General features: G+C 37.4%; 1 protein-coding gene across 9 annotated transcripts in view; it reads left to right on the forward strand.

The window, feature by feature from the left end:
- The window catches only part of Rbms3 (RNA binding motif single stranded interacting protein 3), a 726,581-nt gene that overhangs the window by 471,366 nt on the left and 235,051 nt on the right, over nt 1-20,164 (forward strand). For all 9 annotated transcript variants that reach the window (XM_023718499.1, XM_023718500.1, XM_004634210.3 and 6 more), the window contains one exon: nt 8,103-8,182. In XM_023718499.1, coding sequence (XP_023574267.1) covers nt 8,103-8,182 — 80 coding nt within the window. The remainder of the gene's footprint in view (nt 1-8,102; nt 8,183-20,164) is intronic.

Raw genomic sequence — 20,164 nt, forward strand, 5'->3', positions numbered from 1 at the left:
TATTCTGGTGATTATATGGCAAGAGTTTCCTAGAATGATACCTAGATATATACTTCTTAATTTTCTCTTCATCTCAGTTTAATTTTTTAAGTTCAATTGTATTCTATTTCTTCAATCAAAAGAATCCTTTGGACTCATTAATCTGTGGATTGAATTAGATTATTGTTATTATTGCATCATGATTATTATTGCATTCTGATGAAAATGCCTCTCATGGTATTCAGGTAATCTAAGAGTAACAATTGATTTTCAAATTGAGTGAAAAATAATTCTTACATATTTCTTAAAATACACAAGTTCTGGGATAATATTTTATTCCTTTGTTACAGACAGAGTCCATCATGGTGCTCAGATAAGGCCGAATTTCATTTGAAGTTTCAACCAAAGAGATAAGAATAAAGAATTATTTAAAGAACTACAGGCAGAGTTACGAGAACTAACAAAGACATGTGCAGACACTAAGGGACAGGAGAGGGCATAAAATAATGATGCTGATTTGAAGGAAATAACAAAGTCCTTACTTTTGAGCCAGATATGAATTACTCAGGAACATGGCTCAGGAACATGGGTTCAAGTTACTCTGAATGATACATTCCAGTGTGAAAGAGATTACAATGATCTTTGATAGTCACAAAATGAAAGTCATAAATAAATAGCATTCGGTTACATTGTAGAAATATCAGGTGAGCAATCTATAGAAAAACTGAAAGGCTTTGCTATAGATACAGATGTTCCTTTATTTCATTTTTAGCTTTTGGTTTGATTGAGGCTAGAAGCCTGCTCAGCTAAGCAACACAGCATGAGAAGTTTATCTGTTCACGATGAGAATTTTATATCAGATGAAAAGTTAAGGTGACTAATTAGATGGCCCATACAAACCCCAGAAAATTTTGTCTCGCCATCCAGAACTTTCCCTCTCTCCAAAAACATAGTGTTGTAGTTTTAGTCAGCCAAGTTCAAACACTCTGCAAGACCTTCAATATAGTTTCAGCCTCTTCAGAGAACTTTACTTTATCTCTGAAAGCTTATTGGAAGAGTGTTCCTATGGTCCAGTAAGGCCCAGAGATTTGAAGATGGGTTGCATGATAAAACCAGGTAGGGAGGAATTTCCCTCCTCCTACATAGACACCATATGAAAGCTGGTAGAAAATAAGGACGATCCACACAGATTTCTTTCTACACTTCACTTTTGATATCTCTTCACACCTCCAATAGCAGAACCTGGTGGAAAGCTGTTAAGAGGGGCAAGAGGATGTAATTCATGAAAGAGTTACTTCTTTGGGGAATAGAGAAAAGACATAAAGGAGGGAATAATATAAGAAATGTCAGTATCCAGGATAAATTCAGTTAATTTTTTTTTCTCTTCACTCCACTATTAGAAAATTCAAGTTGAGTATTACATGGCATATACTTCTTAGGATTAGCCACTGATACAAGTTGGTAGATAAGATGGCAACAGGGCTGTTTGGTTTTTAAAAAGCAACAGCTTCTCAGCTGTAGCCCATAGTTGGTGTGTTTTCTCAGACACAAAATGTATGATTTTTTTATGGCATGAAATATGTTTTGGTTTGCATACCAGTTCTCCAATTATATGACTTCAGTTACACACTCTACAATTGAATTCCATCTCTGCATTCACCGCCTGGAGTGGGCATTGAGCTCCGCAGGTGTTAAGGACTTAGTCGCATGGGAGTCAAGGATGAGCACATCCAGGCTGCTCCTGCTTCCACCTGGGCAGCTGCACACTCCACAGCTCCCATAGAGTCCCTTTCCAGAATGACTTTTAAAAGAAATTTACTAAACAACAAAACGGAAAAGATGTACTGCATCAAGATTAAGGGGAGCAAGGTTGAGCTTCTGTGGCTGCTCTCTTCCAAAACAGCAGTCTGTCCACTGACCTGGAAGTTCCCAAAGCTTGTGTTAAATGGATTTTATGAAAGTGTTTATGAAGATGGCAGCATATGGTTGCGTTCACTTTCTAGCTGCTGTCAGGCTTCAGCGGTTGGCACCTAGGGCTGAAGCTCCAGCCCTGCATCTTGATCTGCACAGTGACTAGCCCTTCCTGAGATGCCACTTTGAGTAGCATCCATAGGAGATGCTGGTTGAAAAATACCTCTTCTGAATAACAGAAATTCTCCTATCACTCAAGTAATTCTAAGCAGTTTAGAAGCTGTGTCAGGAACAACCTAGGGCAAAGGGGAAAAAAAAAAAAAAAAAAAAATATATATATATATATATATATATATATATATATTGTCTCCAAGGTTGCTATGAAGAAGTAAAAACCATGCCATCCATCTTTCAAAAAGAGTAAGATTTTCATATATTGCCCCCAACTTTTATACACTGGGAATTATATCAGATTTTCTAAAATGTGTTTTCAGCCCACACAAACCATACCTATTGGCCAGATTTGACCCAGTTTCTACGCTGAGATATAGAATTTCAAAATAGTAGTTTTCAACACTGGCTGGACACAGGAATCACCCAGCTTTGAAAATGTGTCTGGGCCTCAAGCCAAAACAATTTAGTCAGCATCTCCTGGGCTGTGGCCCAAACATTAGAATTTTTAAAAACACTATTTGATAGATCTGAGGTACAATGAGTTTTTTCAGTGAGAGTTATACTGGAGATTGAACCCAGGGTTTCTCTACCACTGAGCTGCATCTCCAGTTCTTTTTCATTCTTTAAGACAGTGTCTTGCTAAGTGCCCCTGCTGCCTACCCTCTGTAATAACTAGTATTATAATCATGTACCACTGTGACTGATATGTCTAGAAATATTTTACATAAGTCTTTAGTTTGTAAACAGTTTGCATTTACAGAAAAGTTTCAAAGACCATACAGAGTTATTGTATAAAGCACACATCTTCCCCACTGTTATCGTGGTCCACTGCCATAGTATATGGGTCAAAATTAAGAAACTGATGCTGGCACATTGTCACGTCCATGTTCTATTTAGAACTCACCAATTTTTCCATTAATATTATTATTTTCTTTTGTTCCAAGATCCAAGTTGTCCCATCTCGACTGCTTCCTCTGGTCTGGGACAGTGTTTCATGATTTCTTTATTCCCCTTGAACTGTGCTGATCCCAACTCTTAAAGATTCTCTCCAGACCTGAGTTGGTCTCATGATTCTCTCAGGGTAGAATTTTTGTAAAGATTAATAGTGCATAATACTCCTGTTTGTTATATCGTAACAGCATATAACTATATCTTTAAAAACTGTCTTATGGGGCCCAGAGAGATGGCTCAGTAGAATAAGTGCTTCCCTGGCAAGCGCAAGGCCCTGCGTTCAATCCCTGGTTCCGAAAAACAAAACAAAACAAACAAACAAACAAAAACCTATTTTATGCAGTTTATGGTAGTTGAATGGTATGGAGAGATCAGGTTTTTGTCTAGCTCCAGCAGACTGTAGTAGTAGGGTTATGGGAAATCAGGAGGCATGATGTGGCCAGCAGTAGAGAGCCAGCAGTTGCCCTCTACCGTTCTAACCATCAGAACTGAGAGTTAAGAGACAGATGTTTATTCCAGACAAATCCACAAGCTAATCTTTCTGAGAACTAACCACAGTGTCCTGCTGCTAGCTTCTTCCACTGCACGATGTAGAAGATGATATCTCAGACCACTTACAGTCCTGGAATTTGGGGATTCTGAAATCTCTGGAGAGGAATTTCATTAGTCAAATCTTATTCACAGTTCCATTTCCCAAAGGGATGTTTTGTAATGTTCAATAAGACAACACCACAATTCCTGGGTGTCTTCCTAAGACAATGGCAAGGAGGTCATTTGGCTTTACTGTTGGACATTGATGACACAGCCTAATATCAGATGCCCAAGAGAAGAAAGCAAATTTCAAAAACTAAGAAAATTCAACTCATTCATTCATCTTTGTGCCTTGGACTCACTTTTATTCTCTTCATTGCAATAGACCAAGAAGTAAATGATGTAATTTGTTTTTGAAGTGTCTGAAGGGCACATATTTTTATACTTAAAACATCTTAATGTTGACTCTGAGTAAATCTTACCGGAAATGAGAATTGTGACACTGTAGGTTTTCCAAGGCAGTGATTTGTACAGAGGCTGTGATTGCAAAATCACCAACATTTCACAAGAGCGGAAGCCTCTAATTAACCATAATAAATGACAGGATGAATTTGTTTTAAGTACGTAGTTAATAATGCTTATAGTTTTAAGAACATACACAGGGATTTTCTATTGGGACAAAATAGATACATCGCAAATGATTTTGCAAAATACTTTTGTACCTCTGAATGTTAAGTTTGAGTCAGAACATTCTACTAACATTGAATCAGGCTCTCATCTGATGTAAGTTGTCTGTGGGAATTGTATTGGCCATAAAAACCAGCTCTTCTTAGTTGCTGTAGTTAAAAAAAAAAAAAAAGGCAGCATAATGCTATGATGCATTTCAAATGACTGAAACCAGTCATTCCTAGATACTGAGACAAGAAGAAAAGGTCAAACAAGACCTTTAAATGTGTATGTGTATTTAAACATCAGACCTAACAGAAAACCCTGAAGCTTTGTACAATCATTGGAGCCTTGTAAGAGCCCAATTAATGTATTGTTAGGTGAATGGTTTTCCTGGCACTCAGCTGTTCTGAAGGACACAAGGGGACACAGTCACCGCCTAGAAAGAATAGATGCACTTGTAATGATTCAGTGGCCCGCCTGAAAGCGACATGCAGAGGCAGCTGCATCTGGGGTGCTGTCTTTTCATACTCACTTGATAATGCTAGTGTCAGTTTCAGCTACCGCGTGTGCCAGATTCTAGACAGCTTGATCTGGCATTTGAGAGCGGTTAATTGTGAAACTTGAGAAGAAAATGGGTACACTCTTCCAAAGATGGCTATTCAAGTACATTTTTTCTCCCCACAGATTTCTAGATCTCACTTTTGTTACTTCCACATGAAATGCAGAAGGAGCCCTGAGTGCTTCCCCTGGCAGCTCCTATATTGCCATCGTTGCTGGGACTGTTTTGGCTTGTTAAAATGTGCCCTATGTATCAAAATGAAACTGTCACGGCTGGGTGGTGCCGCGTAACATGGTTTGACACTAAGTGCCAGCAGCTACAGAAAACAGACTTTTATTGCATTTATTCTTTGAGAGAAGAGAGTCTCTAAAGGCACACAACAGACATTTACTTAGTTAAATCTGAATGAACCCAATGTGAGCAATCTACACTGCTGCCTTTGTGTTCGTAGAACTAGCCCCCACCCAGCCTCACGTGGCAGTAAAACAGTGTTAAGAAAAGACGGTCATGTTGAGAATCCAGAAGGGAAGACTTGACACTTCTGAACCACAACAAAAACATTGGAGGTGGGTGAAGTGAGTTCACCACCTGATTTTCTTATTTAGCTTTTGTGTATTCCCTGAAACAACCTGTACACACACACACACACACACACACACACACACACACCCCTATTTAGTTTTGTTTTTTGTATAGAATTCTATGTCCTTTTAAGATAAAGAGGATTTGATTGGTAGGTCTTTTGCAAGCATGCTATAGAGTCTTAACTGCCTTTTAGCTAGATGAGTATCCAGAGAGAGATTGAACAAGGAGGGGGCTCTAGGGCATAAGCTTTTCATTCCGTAGGTCTCCTGGAATAAAAATTCCATAAAGTAACATCTGTAGTAATTAAGGGCTTACATTTCCACTCCCATTCATGTCTCTGCTAGGAGGAAAGGTTATTTTCCCAAAGAGGCAATAGAGAGCAGATCCTGTGGGAAGAGAGAAAGAGCAGTTAGAATTCTTTTGTTCCTAGAAATACAAGTTTCTTACTTTAAAAATACTTATTTTAAATAAATTGGAGGACTGTGGCAATAGGTTCCACTGGAAGGAAACCAGTAAGAGCTGGGAAATTGCACCTATCTTGTTCTAAGTGTTAGAGATGAGAAAAGATTCACCTTGATTTTCTTATTTGAATATCTTCTGATGGGGGAGCTTACTATTCATTAGTAAATGACATATTAACTTTTTAAAAAAATTCATCAATTTCACATTATGAAGCTTACAGTGCTTAATTTACAACACAAATTTCTTCATTCTTAAGATTTTCTTTAAGTAATACATAAATCTCTGCTGTCATCTGATAAAATACTGGTCAAATAGTATCAAATTACTTTCTTCCACGATACTTTCAAGAACCATGTAAGCAACATAAGCTATGGAGCCCGGTAAAGGACAACACAGGACCCTTGGTTTTAAAATTAACAGCTTCAAGATAGTGGTGTAGAGATTTCAACCCTGTGCGGGGTTGTTCTAAGGAAAGCGCTCCACGTGAGGATGAGGGTTGCAAGCCCATGAGTGTCCTGGGAGGAGGGAGAGATTTTTCATGCACAGCAATGCAGAAAGTCTTCTTCCCATTCTTCCTGGGGTTGTGTTTCTAAAAAGAAACTTGTTCAGAATAGTCAGAAAATAATTACAGCTCCCAGTGGAACCCACTTCAGATGTTATCTGTGAATTTATTAACAGGGGTTCAAACACCTTGCCTGAGGCTTGCACCAGTTTCCCAGTAAACTCTCCACTCCGCCTTGGGGTCTGCACCCTCCTCTGCCTCACAGAGAGGACATCAGCTAGCCTGGCAGCACACGCAACCCCTTGATCTTCATGTCTCTCCCAAGGTCTTTGCCACCTTTGGAGCCTGCTTCAGCGCTGTCCTGGCTCCTCTGCCTCCACTCAGATTTGAATTTCTGTAGCCATAACAAATATGTATAACCTGTTGGTATTTGTTAACATATTGACCTCATCTTGTTTCTCTTACATGTAATATGGTCCCAAAAACACATGCAAAATTTACATACAGAAAGTTTCTACAATGTGTAATGATGGGATCCATTCCAAGAAGTTCATATTAGTAACATAACAGAAAATAGAAGTTATACTCTGCCACTGGGACAAATTTCACACATGTCATATCCATTCTTTCCTGAGTATGCGAGCTGTTTTCAAGCTTACTTTTGGTTCTAGTGTACCCTTCATAGGGTACACTTCCATTTCCTTTCAATCTTCTCCATCTAACTGTATAAAAACGATAAAAGCGTGTGTAATTCATTATTTAAATATTGGTGCAAATGCCGCAGTAATTGAGATATATCAACATTGCCAAAATGAGAATGGTATTACTCTAAATGCTTGTTACTTGGATTTTATATGAGATGCCAAATTTTTGCACAAGAACTACAGTTCAGGAGTATTGGTATCTGGTACAATAGAAAGTGAGGGTTTGTTCTAGCTTCAGAATGTGGAGACCTCAGCGCTGTGTATTTATGCTTCTTTCCACGTGTAGGACCTCAACTAGATCCTATTGGGTATCTTCCCTACCACAGATTTTCAATAAAAGTGTCATGATGCTGGAAACCACAGTACTGTGCTAATCACTGTTTTAGGCTGCAAGTTGTTCAAGTAAAACACATTTCCTTGACTTATTTTTTGTAGCCTGTCCCATTAGAGCCTACTAGTTATAGCACAGGTTTTAATACTGGGCAGGCATTGAGTATTAAATCCTCAATCTACCACTTATTGGAAAGCAAGTTCATCTCTTCAAGCCTCAGTGCCCTCATCAATATGACCTACCTTTCAGGTTTACTAATGTGGTCCTTCAATAAATATTTATTGATTTTTTTCAAGTGCCAAATCTCTTTTTATGAATCAGAGAAGACAATATCTCAGGGTTACTTCCTGCTGAAGGAAGGCTCAGCACAAAAACATCAGCATAGGAAACTTGTGACACAGGGGATAAACTTTCAACAGAGATTAGTTTCTAAGGTTTTATTACCAGATGTTCAGTGTGGTAATGGCAACAGCTGAAAATTTGTGTCATACCAAGTCAAGCTTTTTCATTACATTTCTCTGTCTCTGTCTCTCTCTGTCTCTCTCTGTCTCTCTCTGTCTCTCTCTCTCTCTCTCTCTCTCTCTCTCTCTCTCTCTCTCTCTCTCTCTCTCTCTCTCTTTTCCTTAATTTCTCCTTTCTTTTCCCTTTTTTGATAGTCAGGACATAATAAAAATATGGCAAAATATACAAAAGCATATAAAATATATAGAAATGTTTGATCTCGCATTTACCTTCTTTTCCCAGAATGGAATCGACTGAAAAATGTGAAGTGGTAATTCAACATTTTAATGGAAAATATCTGAAAACACCACCAGGCATCCCAGGTAAGAACTATCATGAAAAAGTCACCTTGGCTTATTGCTATTATTAAAACGATTGCATAGTGAGACAAGACCTGTTTTTATAAATGTGTATTTTTCAAAACTATAGTTATTCATTTTTCTCAGAAATTTCTTGATAATTCCTCTTTGCCCTTTCATTAAATACATAATGCTAATTTCCCAACATGTATTAAAAGGAAATCTTAATAAAGCATTGTTTAAAAAAAGGCACTTGAAATGTGCAAAGCTTATGACCCTTAGGATTAATATTGAAAGCCTATGGTTATTTTTTTTTTATTCAGTACAGAGTCTACAGGGTCTCAATACACAGATCAGATTGGTAGTGATCCTCCTGCTTTCAGCCACCCAAGCACAAGATCATTCTTAAAGGGAAAGAGGAGAAGAGATAAAGGGAGTAAAAAGGGAGAAAAGAGATGGGGATGAAGAAAGGGAATTGTGATGGGTTCTGTACACGGAATGCCAACATTACAGAGGGAGTATAAGCATTATGCATTGTGCACATGTGTAATAAAAATTTAAAAAATTGAAAGCTTGATTTGTAATTTACAAAATAGCAGTAATATTAATGGTAGAGTCCACAAAGTGATGGCAGTCTCTAAGCATCTGATCAGTCCATGATAAGAAAACTTGAGAAAAAGTAAACATTTAGCAACTTTTGTGATAATTTGACATTGTTATGAGATTTGAGTGCGTGATTTTATATTTTACAAAAATATCAGTTAATAATAGAATAAAAATTTCTAAAAGTAGTTAATAGTCATTAAAGATAGTTTACATTCCACTCTGGACAATCCCATGGCATCTCACAATTATTCATGACAAAATTCTTAAAGTTTTATACCTGCTATAAAAACATACAGTAAGGCTAGTAAGAATTATCTTCAGCATAATAGAACTGAGTATAAAATGCCAATCAGAGCTATAAAGGACTCAACTTGGTATTAATCTGACAATAGAATATTTGGAAAGTACTTGATTTTAAGTAAATTTTAAAATCAATTCACTAATACATACAGAAATTAGTGATTGAAGGAACTGTTAAAGTGGGAAAAATACAATGAGTGAAGAACTGTCTGATTAATCAATATTGGTTTATTTGTCTTTTGATTACGGTAAGTCTCAGAAGAAAAATGACTTTTTCGGTCTTACGATATTTTTCTTTTGCTCTTAAGAATGGGTTTCAGTAATGTTTGGATGACAATCATCTATTTAAAATCCATTGGTGTATTTGTGGGTTGAGTATTTCAGACTGTTAAAATATATTGATATCCTAGGGCCAGCAAGATAGCGCAGTGGACTAACTTCAGGGAAGCGCAGAGACTGGGGTTCGATCCCAGGCACCACATGCCATGCCAACCCCGTCCCCGGGTGTGCTGAGCCAGCCACCAAGTCCAGGCATGGTGGTGCCTACCTGTAATCCTAGCACTGGGGAGGCTGAAAATAGGAGGATCACTACAAGTTTGAGCTGCATAGTGAGACCCTATACAAAATACATAAATTAACATCCTATAGAAAAAATGTAAATGAAAGAAACAATTGTCTTCGGAAATCAAAGATATTTTCTGACTGAGTGGGTTTTGGAAGGATGTCAGAAAGGCAGCAAAACTCTTCATCCTGACACAGAGATGACAGGAAAACTCCCAAGCAGCTGATCACTGGATAATCAGCCGGTGAACGTACAGTGAAGTCTGTGCTTTCTCTTGGTTGGCTTCCATGTGTGACATCCCCTCGAGAGCTGACTGCATTATGATCCAATTGGAGACATATGGTGTTGTTAGGAAAGGAGCTAGCAGTTTTCATCTCAGCATGTAAGCTGCCCTTGCATTCTAGGAGAAGTTTTTTTTTTTTTTTTTCCCCTTTTTAGCATAAACAGGCATTTTAAGATACTCTGCTCAGATCTGTCAATGAATAATGGAGTTGCACTATAGCGGATTCTCATCTTCTTTATACCAATTTACCCAACAGTTGCTGCCTATGCAAAACGTATTTGAGCTACATATGAATTAATGATGTAAAAAGATTTAAGAAAACTGTGTGGAAAAAACTGTTGATTAAATTTCCACGGATTTTAGCATTTTAGGTTTCTTTTTTTGGGGGGACTATTTATTGAAATCGTTTGTGCTATAATTAATTTGAAGATATTTTATTTGATTTTCCCCCATAGAACACACAGATTTCTAATTCTATTCAATGCTAAAGACAAAGGAAGTCACTGTGCTCTCCCAAAAGTCTGGGTATTTCTCATCAATACACAGGCTCGAATATTAACCTATCTAATATCATAGCTACACCCAATGGAAACATTGTGAATTACAGGAACTTGGTTATGAGTTTCTCACTTACTTGTATCTCATGGGAGTAAGAAAAATAATAATGATGTCTAGGTATAACTTGTAGATGTAATTTTATGCTTCTGAGATTTGCATTTAATGATAGACTTAAATACATGATAATAATCATCATCCGTTCACAGCTTTGCTCATTTATTTAGAAATCAAATAAAGTTAAGTAAAAACTTCATTTGCTAACTGAAGATACTTAGACTTTCATACATAAAGTTGAAGTAGAACAAAAGCGGCCATGATGCAAAGTATGGGCACGACAGGCAGTAGAGTAGAAAAAAATGCCCTCTTTTGAGTATAGTTACTAAGTTATTGCAGGTATAATCACTTTTGGAAATATGCTATCTGCCTTAATTGATCTTCATAGCTGATTTGTGGTATATAATTCAAATCCTATTCTCAGAATTTATATCTTAACCCAGTTTTCTATTTCTATCTTGAAAACAGAAAGTAGCATATCACTGGGAGTCCCAGCTTCAGATCAGAGACAATCCTTCATTTTATTTTTAAAATGATCATTTTCATAACCTCTTTGAATATAATACTTTAGAGAGCTGGCTATTACATATGGAGACGCTATTTAAAACCAACATTAATTCACGTGATATACTGGCAGCAACAATAGAATTGAAAAAACTTGAAGAATCTCAACATTTCACGTTATTAAGATCTACAAAGATTTAAGTTCAGAAATTTGTGAATCTACAAAACTTCAGATTGATGGCTTTACTGCACTGTTTTAAGCTGTGCAGGGAGGACCCATGGAGTTCCTGTAATGATGTCCTCAGACACTAAGAAAGCATAGAAAGGCTTGAATGTTAAATCAATTGTCTTCTGTTCATAATCGATGAGGTTGAGAATGATCTAGGAAGTAAGGTCGTAGATTTCCTTTCATAATACAACTTTGCTTTCAGTCTTACTTTAAACTAGTACAGATCAATTTGTGATGTGCTCCATATGGCAACTATAAATACAACTTGGGAGACATGCAGAAGTGTGCAGGCTCCACTGAGCTACTACAGAGGCATTCTGTGTATCGTGACACTGATGATCACTATGACAGTTCATCCAAAGCTCATGATTGCCCTGACATAGCCATCTAATTTCCAAATTCCTGATTGTGCTATTTCTTTTTTTTTTTAAGCAAAAAGAATTCATTCTTCAACCCAAAACTTTGGCATGGTTCTTAATTTCAATCTAAAAATTTCATACTATTAAAGATATTTTCAAAGACATATGACACTGACCACACTTACATTGTCATCACCATTTTGATTGGAATCATCATAGAAGCAATATATTTATTAAACATGATTTGCTTCAGTATTGGATTCAAAAGAGGCTAGCTTTTAGGTCAGGCTTATCTCTCTCTGAGTTGCTCCCATTTAAGAAGATTTATCTTTGATGAGTATCATTTATCATGACTGTCTATTAGATCCTCCCCAAACTTCCTCTGTTCATTTTAGATTATGAGGTTATCACCAGATTTTGATCTTCTGGACCAAGAAAGCTAAGTATAAAGTGTATAATAAAGAATCACATTGCAATGTCACTTATAGCAGGCAGGAAGCAGAGGCCAGAGCCACGCATCAAACAGTGTCTGTCACTGTCATTTGAGGAGAGAGAGAGAGAGAGAGAGAGAGAGAGAGAGAGAGAGAGAGAGAGAGAGAGATTATCTAAATGTCTAGTATATTCTCCCTCCCTTAAAGAAAACAGAGTGTTCCATAAATGTTGCATGTCCTACATATCGATCTTACTGCTTTCTCGACAAAATGAAGGATCATTAGTTGCTTGCCTGCCTAACCCCAGACATTCTTTCGTCCCGTAATGAATTGCACAGCTATGGTGTGCAGCCCCAAAGCGTTCCATTTTCAAATAGCTAGTGAAAGCAAAGGGAAGTTCCCAGACACTTCAGGGATATCTGCAGGGCATGAACTCGAAAGGCTCACTTTCGAGGCGCCCCCATGGCAGCGCAGCGCACGGTGCAGAAAAGGCTTCCACATGTAAGGACATGTGTTCATAAACGGAGCATGCAGCCTGGTTTAGAGAAAAATAATCATATTTTGCTCTCAAACCAGACTTTTGCCTGTAAGTACATGTTCATATAAGTGAATCTGTCTTTTCAGAAAAAAAAAAATGAATCAACCCCTTCTGATAATATTTTCTTAGATTTAAGGTAACTTGTTTTTAATTTTAAATGAACTCCAAAAATGAGGGTTGAGAGGAAGGGTACTATATTGTAGGGCTCTTAAATAATAACAGATCAGCTTGCCAACAGAAATTCAGATAAATAATTAAATACCAGGGAAATAATGTTTTTCTGATAAATAAAATAAAACAAAACATGTAGGCTCTTTTGATACTTTAAGATAGCAATTTTACTATTTTATGTTGATGTAAATATATATATATATATATATATATATATATATATATATTTACCATGGACTATATGTATACTTCATGAGTACATTCAAAGATGTTTAAAATATACTATTTTTTAAAGAGAAAGCCACTTGTTTAAAGCTAACACTCCTACCACTGTAAAATATAACAACATATTTAAATACAATTTATACTAAAATAAATGTCTTAAAAATCTGAATAGTGAAAAAATTAATTTATAAGTTTGTGAATGTTGAAAAGTCTCATAATTTGTTTTTCCTTGGTGGTACCAATCACAAATACAACTATCATTAAAAAACAGGCAACACGTGCATATACTATAGTGTTCCATTTTGGGGGAAACATCTTACTGTTCTAGTGAGGTGGAAAGTGCTTCTCTATATGGAATACAACCCCAATTTTTAAATAATTTTCATTCATTTTGATGAGAAAAAAAGATAAAATAGTGATGAAACAGTTTCAAAACAGGTAAGTAGGACATTTACAATAATTAATACTTTGCATATTGTTGTCATCCTAGTAATTATTCAGAGGACAATATGCAGACATATCTTGTCTAAACAATATTAGAACAAACTTTTATTCTCAGTGAACTAAGAGAAACTAACTGTATGTCTGTCCTAACTCTCTTGTGTATACATATGCCACAACGCGTCCAGATGCCTGACACTGACATCCTCAATTCTATAATACACTTTGCAAATATTCTAACCTGTAATAGGGTAGGAGTTAGGATTTCTCCTTAATAAGAGGATTTGTATAATACTAATGAATTGATTTTTGTGAAAGATCTCATCTTTAATGTTAGTGAAGTATTCTAGATTATTGCAATTCTTCAAAAATATATATGTTTCAGGGAGAAAAGAACATCTTTAGGGTATTATTGGTGAGTTTTATAGAGCAGTGAGTCAACTCTGAGAGTGAAAGTCAACTTTCAACTCGTAAATTCTGTGTCAATTCTATGGAAATTAATTTGGTCAGTTATTTCTCAGCCTTTCTGTGGAGCTACATTCGGTTTTGGAGAGGAAAACCTGTTATATTTTAGTAAGAGTAAATATAGGAGAAAGAAAGCAAAAAGGATTTAATCTGTAATCTAAACACTGAGGATATTTTAGATAGAGAAGAAAGAAGGATTCATCTTCAGGAGCTGAGGTATCATTGAAGGGTTTTTTGTGACTCATACTACATGCTCCTCACCTTTGTGTGGTTTCAACAGAAGAGAAGATAAGCATTCTTCCTGTGTTATGCTTGTATCTAGATAACCCCCAAAGCTTTGGGCCCTCCTGTCGGGTGTTTAAAGGTGGGTGGCTCTAGGGTGTGGTACTGGCATTAAGAGTGTGAGGTACTAGATTAGTGCACTGATTTGCTTAGCATAGTTGTGGGTATGGGCATTGGGAAGGACTGTTTTGGATGCGAGAGACATCAACCAAAAGGCTCAGAGCCTGGATGAGCTCAAAAGGAAAGGGAGGCCTGCTTGTTGCCTCCTGTCTATCCTTTCATGGGCTGTTTCTCCCCTGTGATGGTCCTCTTCCAGGCCACCCTGTCTTGGCATCAGCCAACTACAGACTGAAACTTGTACTAATGGTACGAATAAAATTTCCTCTTTTAACTTTGTGCTTTCTGTATTTTGTCTCAGCAATGAGTAAAGTAACTAAATGCCCCATAAAGCAATAGCATCTAATCTCAGGCATATCACTAGATAATGTTGAGCCTTTGGTCCTTTGAAGGGAAATTTGAGTCATATTTTGTGAATTTATTTGTGTGGCTACACAGAGAAGTACCATGCTTACTGGTACCTGTTATTAGGTAATTTCTTCACTGTTGTTCTTTCCCTTTTCCATCATGTTTCCTCATATTAACTCCAAGTAAAGCACTTTGCTGCAGGCTTTACTTTGGGAAACTTGAATTAATTGTGGGCTTAATTTTATTTGATAATTTATTTTTGATTTAGAATTTCTAACTATAAAAGAAGGTGACTCAGCACAAGAGTGAAGAGAATTTAATGGAGCAAGCAATGTTTTCATGATCTGCTTTTTCTTAACAGCAGAAAATATAAATTACAAAGCAGGCTGAAGATGATTATTAGTCCTAGTGCTAAGTAGCACACCAGAGTTAGTTTTGTGGGAATGACATGGAAGGCAAATTAACAAAGTCCCAGAGCACCAGACCTGGCATGAGATAACTTAGGTGATAACTTAGATGATGATCAAGGTGGGAAGGACGTAGAATGGATTATTGATGAAGGTGGAAAGGACATAGAGCAGTCATTGAGTGAATGAAGTGCGGAGAATTTCACATATAAGGAGCTACCATCATAGAAGGTAATGTCTTAGGTTTTGGTCTTGGATAAATGTAAATGTGTAGATGATTGATGGAAATAGGGGAGGCAGTAGAGCATTCATAGTGTCATCAAGGTGCAGAGAGGCCGAGGTGCAGCAAGTTACTATCATAGAGAAAGTGATTTTCAGGTTTTGGTCTTGGCTAAATGTAAATGATAAATGCCTGTGATTGGATGAAAAACAGTGATGATCTTTAGATGAGTAGTTGAAAGTTCTGATTATAACTGGAAAATTTTACTAATAATGCTTTGGGTTATGGTTAGGCTCTATTTTTATGCTACACTTTCTTTTCTTTCTCTTTTCATAGGGAAAAGTGAATTATCTTAAGAATATAGAGAAAAGAGAATTTCTTGGCTTGTGATTTTATTTCATTGGTTATAATACTGTTGCTTCTCCATCCCTTGAGGAAATACCACACTGATCTTTATTCCTATTACAATATTAAAATGCACATATAAATATAATTAATAGACTATTATTAATGTTTTGCCTACTGGCTCTCCTGTAGCTTTGTGTGAAGTTTCAGTAAATAGTGTTTTATACAGGGTTCACAAGGGGAAAATTTAATATAGAACATATAATTTACAGAATTGATTTATAATAGTCACCCAAATCGTCATATACAAAAGAGTGCAGGAAGTCTGTCCGTATACTAAAGACCCAAATAATCCAACCGAGGGCCATGCAATGTCCCGTATGAGTCCAGCTGAAGACCTACAGCCCATAACAATGTCCCCAGGAGTCCAGCTGGAGGCCAAGAGCCCACAACAATGTCTCATGCAGGTCTGTTTCATGGGTTTGCCCTGGGAAGAGCCAAAGGTTAGTGCTGGAAGCTAGAAAGTCTGCGCCAGTGGGACGAAGGCTCTGTGCTAGCAGGCAGAGGTATCTGCACTAGAGCCAGGAAGTGGCACTCAAAGTAAGGAGCAGAACTCACCCTAAAAGTACCACCTCCACCCTAAGAGACAATGAGGTCTCTAACTCCTCTGAGAATAGCTGAGTCCGTATCAAGAAGCCAGCACAAGCTTGCCTGGGACACTGAACAGTGCACCATCTTCCTCTCTAGAGCCACGAAGAGATGCTCAAATTGAGGACCAAAGCTCCCCAAGGTGAACTTTAGCCATGCTCAGTGACAACAAGGTCCCAATGTCCTTTGACTATGAGAACAGACATGCTCATACAAGGAAAGCCAGTGTGATCAGCTCCTCAGGAGAACCAACACCTCTCTAACAGCACCTCTTGCTCTTCTCCCCTGCACCTTCCACATCCAGCATGCACCGATTCAGTCCAGCTTGGTGTTGCAAGTTCACCACCAGTCATCAATCCACCATGGAGAGTAATAGAATTCTCCATTTGAGTCCAGTATCTAACTGTTTAAAGTGCTTGTAATTTCATGGGGCAAAGAAGGAAATGGAGGCGGTTTCCTATATATTCCCAAACCATGTTTAGCCTTCATCAATTATTGCTAAAATAGTAATTCCCATCAGGTCTGTACAAATTCCTGAATTGAAGACTTCACAGTAAAAACAATAAAATAAGTAAAAAGACTTTAATGTTATTTTTAAGACAATGTTGGATTTTACCTCCTGTCAGCATCACTAATGAGAAGTTAAAGCACTCAGTGTCTGTCCCCATAAGTCTTGTTATCTAGCAAAGAGGGCAGAGTGGCTTCAGACCAATTAAGGCACAGCTAGGCAGACCAAACTGAATAATTAAGTGCTTAGTACATTTGCAAATCTACCAGTTCATTTAACATGTTTTACTTAAAATAAATTTCAAGCAATTTCTGAATAAATGGATAGTGTTCTGAATTAAATGTTTTCCACTATTTCCCAGGAAGCATCAGCAGTCTGCTATACCCATGATTCATTATTTGTGGACTAATTTTTCAGAAGGAAGTTGCTGCAAAACTTCAGAAAATATTTTAAGAGAAATATGAACTAAAACCACACTCATTAGGCAAGCTCTGAACCAGGCTTCCTTTGTTTATCTTGTTATCTGCCTCCTCTGATTCCTTATGTCTTTAAGCCCATGAATGATGAATCAATTATTTTGCTATTATTTTAGCTATTTTGCACTGCAGAAAGAGAAATATTTCACAGGAAATCTTCATGATTTTCTTTCTTTGTAGGCTATGCCAGTGGAATGTATTTTAAATGTTTGTGCGTCCCATCCTAGTATAGACTGTCCTAAGGTTTTTAATGCTTATTTCTCCCCTTTTCTGTAAACAATCTTCAAAGCGTTTCGGTAAAAGTCCTGCACTTTGCTCTTTGTTTCATGCATCTAAACCAATGCTTGGCACAAAATAGCACTAATAATTATTTGTTAAATAAATAACTCACTTCCTAACTCTGGTAAACAGAATAGCGGTCTCTGTTCCAACCCTCCAGAATTGCAACTATGTTAAATTACATGGAAACTAGGATTAAGGTTGCAGCTAGCTGCTGATGAACTGGCTTGAAGCAGGAAGGTTACCGTTAAGTACTGGCTACATCTACGAAAGCACTTGACTTTTTCAAAGGAAAAGTGGAAGGGAGAGGAGAAAATATGAGGCCGTGTGAACGTGACTTCACCCACCAGTGTTGGCCTTGCATTTGGAGGAGTGTGGGAAGCCTTGAAAAGCTGAAACAGGGAATTAGATTCTCCCCTGGAGCCTCCAGAAATAAACTGCGTCCTGCTGACACCTTGGTTTTGGTCCATTGGATCCTCAGATTTCTGACCTAAACGTTATAAGAAACACATGTTGTTATGTGACTTAAATTTTAGGTACTTTGTTGTAATAGTAACAGAAAGCTCACATATTAATCAAGAACTTGTTTTAACTGAATTTCATGCAGCCTATTCTTATGTTACATCTTTAAACAGGCTCTAGGAAACTTTTATGGCTTCATCTACTTTTTGCCTTCTTTTTGTCATTTGAACTGCAAGTGTATTAGGTGCAAAAGGCTATTTTGTTATTTTTTTAAAATTATTTTACGGGCTGGTGAGATGGCTCAGTGGTCTAAAGCACCTACTTAGAACAAGCTTTGCAAAGCACAGGGACCACCACGGTTCAATCCCCCAGCACCACATGCCAGCCAGCCCTGCCCCCTAGTGGGCTGAGCTGGCCACACACACACACACACACACACACACACACACACACACATATAAATAAATAAAAAAATTTTAAAAATTATTTTAATTGTTTTTCTTGATATCGTTTCCTAATGATTTATTAAAGCCAGAGAATATGAAACACCCTCAAACAAAACGTAAAGGAAAGGAATCCATATATTTCAGGACACATTATTTTAGACTGCAAATATTAATATAATAATCTAAATCACCCAACACTACAGAATATGACAGGAAAATTATAACAATTACAAATCCAAATGTGTGCAAATATATATCTCTTACATTTCAACCTTAAACCTTATTTCAGTAATTTTCATTATTGGAAGAGTATTGTCATTTGGGAGAACAAATGAAGTTTATTAAGGTTATAGAGCTGATTTCTGAGGCAAGCTCTTGGATAATTATATGTAATGGATCGTTGATGGTCACAGCCCACTTCACTGACCTAAGACACGAAGGATGTTCTTTGGTTGTGTTCCCTATCAAAGCTTAGTTTTTAGGCATGTATTAAAAATACAGGGAAGGTAATAATGGCACATAGCATGTGTCAATAAAGCAGATTCTTATTATTCAGTGATTTGCAGACAGACGTTAAATGAATTTTCAAAAATGTGCTTCTCAGCCAAAAGCAGGTTACTTCTGACCCAAGATTGGGAAGCTGTATGTGTGAAAAACAAATCTTTTTCTCTGGATCTGGGTGCGAGGCTTGCTTTGGACCTGAGGCTTAGCTCAAGCAGTTGCACTGGCTGAATCACAGAGGCACCCCAAGAAGACAGCCCAGCTTCAGTGCAGTTCTAGCCTCTGCTTATGAGCACAGGTGTGCGTGTTGCCATCGGCTTGTCCGTTTTCATCAGTCAGCACCTGTGTCTCTGCTTTTAAGTAGACTGTCCTCATGCTGTAGGCTACGTCTTACCCAGGATCTATGGAAGAAGTGTCTAGGGATTTATACCCACCTGGCTATGGCACCCAATAGATGGTGACTGATGGGGTTACAGTGACAGTACCACACGCCATTGCTTCTGCTGAAGACCGCCTGTGTCTTACCTGCACCACCTCCAGTTTCCTGGAAGGGACTCATGGCTGGAATCTGTGGACTCTGCTCTACATTGCTTGCTGGACACATTTATTTCCCAGATCCAATTCCCCATCCCTCTGATGGTTTTTCCTGGAAAAATATCCTATTAACTTGGCTTCCCAATGCATTTTCGTTTCATGGTCTGATTCTGCTGAACTGAAACTCAGATAGCTACTAAATTCAAACAGACATTAAACTTACTATGATTCTTCAGTTTTCATTAATATTTTGAGCTTTAGATTCTCATTGGTAAAGCATAGAGTCTTAAGTAAATTAAATTCCTTAGGGTAGTTAGTAGGAGGCTTCAGAAATGAATACAACATTCCTCAAACTTTCTGACTTCTTTGAAGGTAGATCTATGAGAGACACTGTTGGAAGTGACATAGCATTTGTTGATGGATAACAGCTGTTTGCTCGTTTTGGTGCTCAGGAATAGAAACTAGAGCATCATATACACTAAGCACAAAAGTTATCCCTGAACCTCAGCACCAGACTTAAGACAGGTTTTTGTTATGGTTTTGATTCTATAGACATCATATACTGTGAGTCTCAGTATGATATTTGCAGTGGTAGACAAAATTATGATCAGGTATTCTATGAGTGAGTGAGTCATGGGCTAATAGTATGCTCTAGCCAATCATAATATGTTTTGATAAAGTGTCATTCAAGAGACTATAAGATATAT

The sequence above is a fragment of the Octodon degus genome, unplaced genomic scaffold (genome assembly GCF_000260255.1).
Source record: "Octodon degus isolate 3935 unplaced genomic scaffold, OctDeg1.0 scaffold00059, whole genome shotgun sequence".
Lineage (NCBI taxonomy): Eukaryota > Metazoa > Chordata > Mammalia > Rodentia > Octodontidae > Octodon > Octodon degus.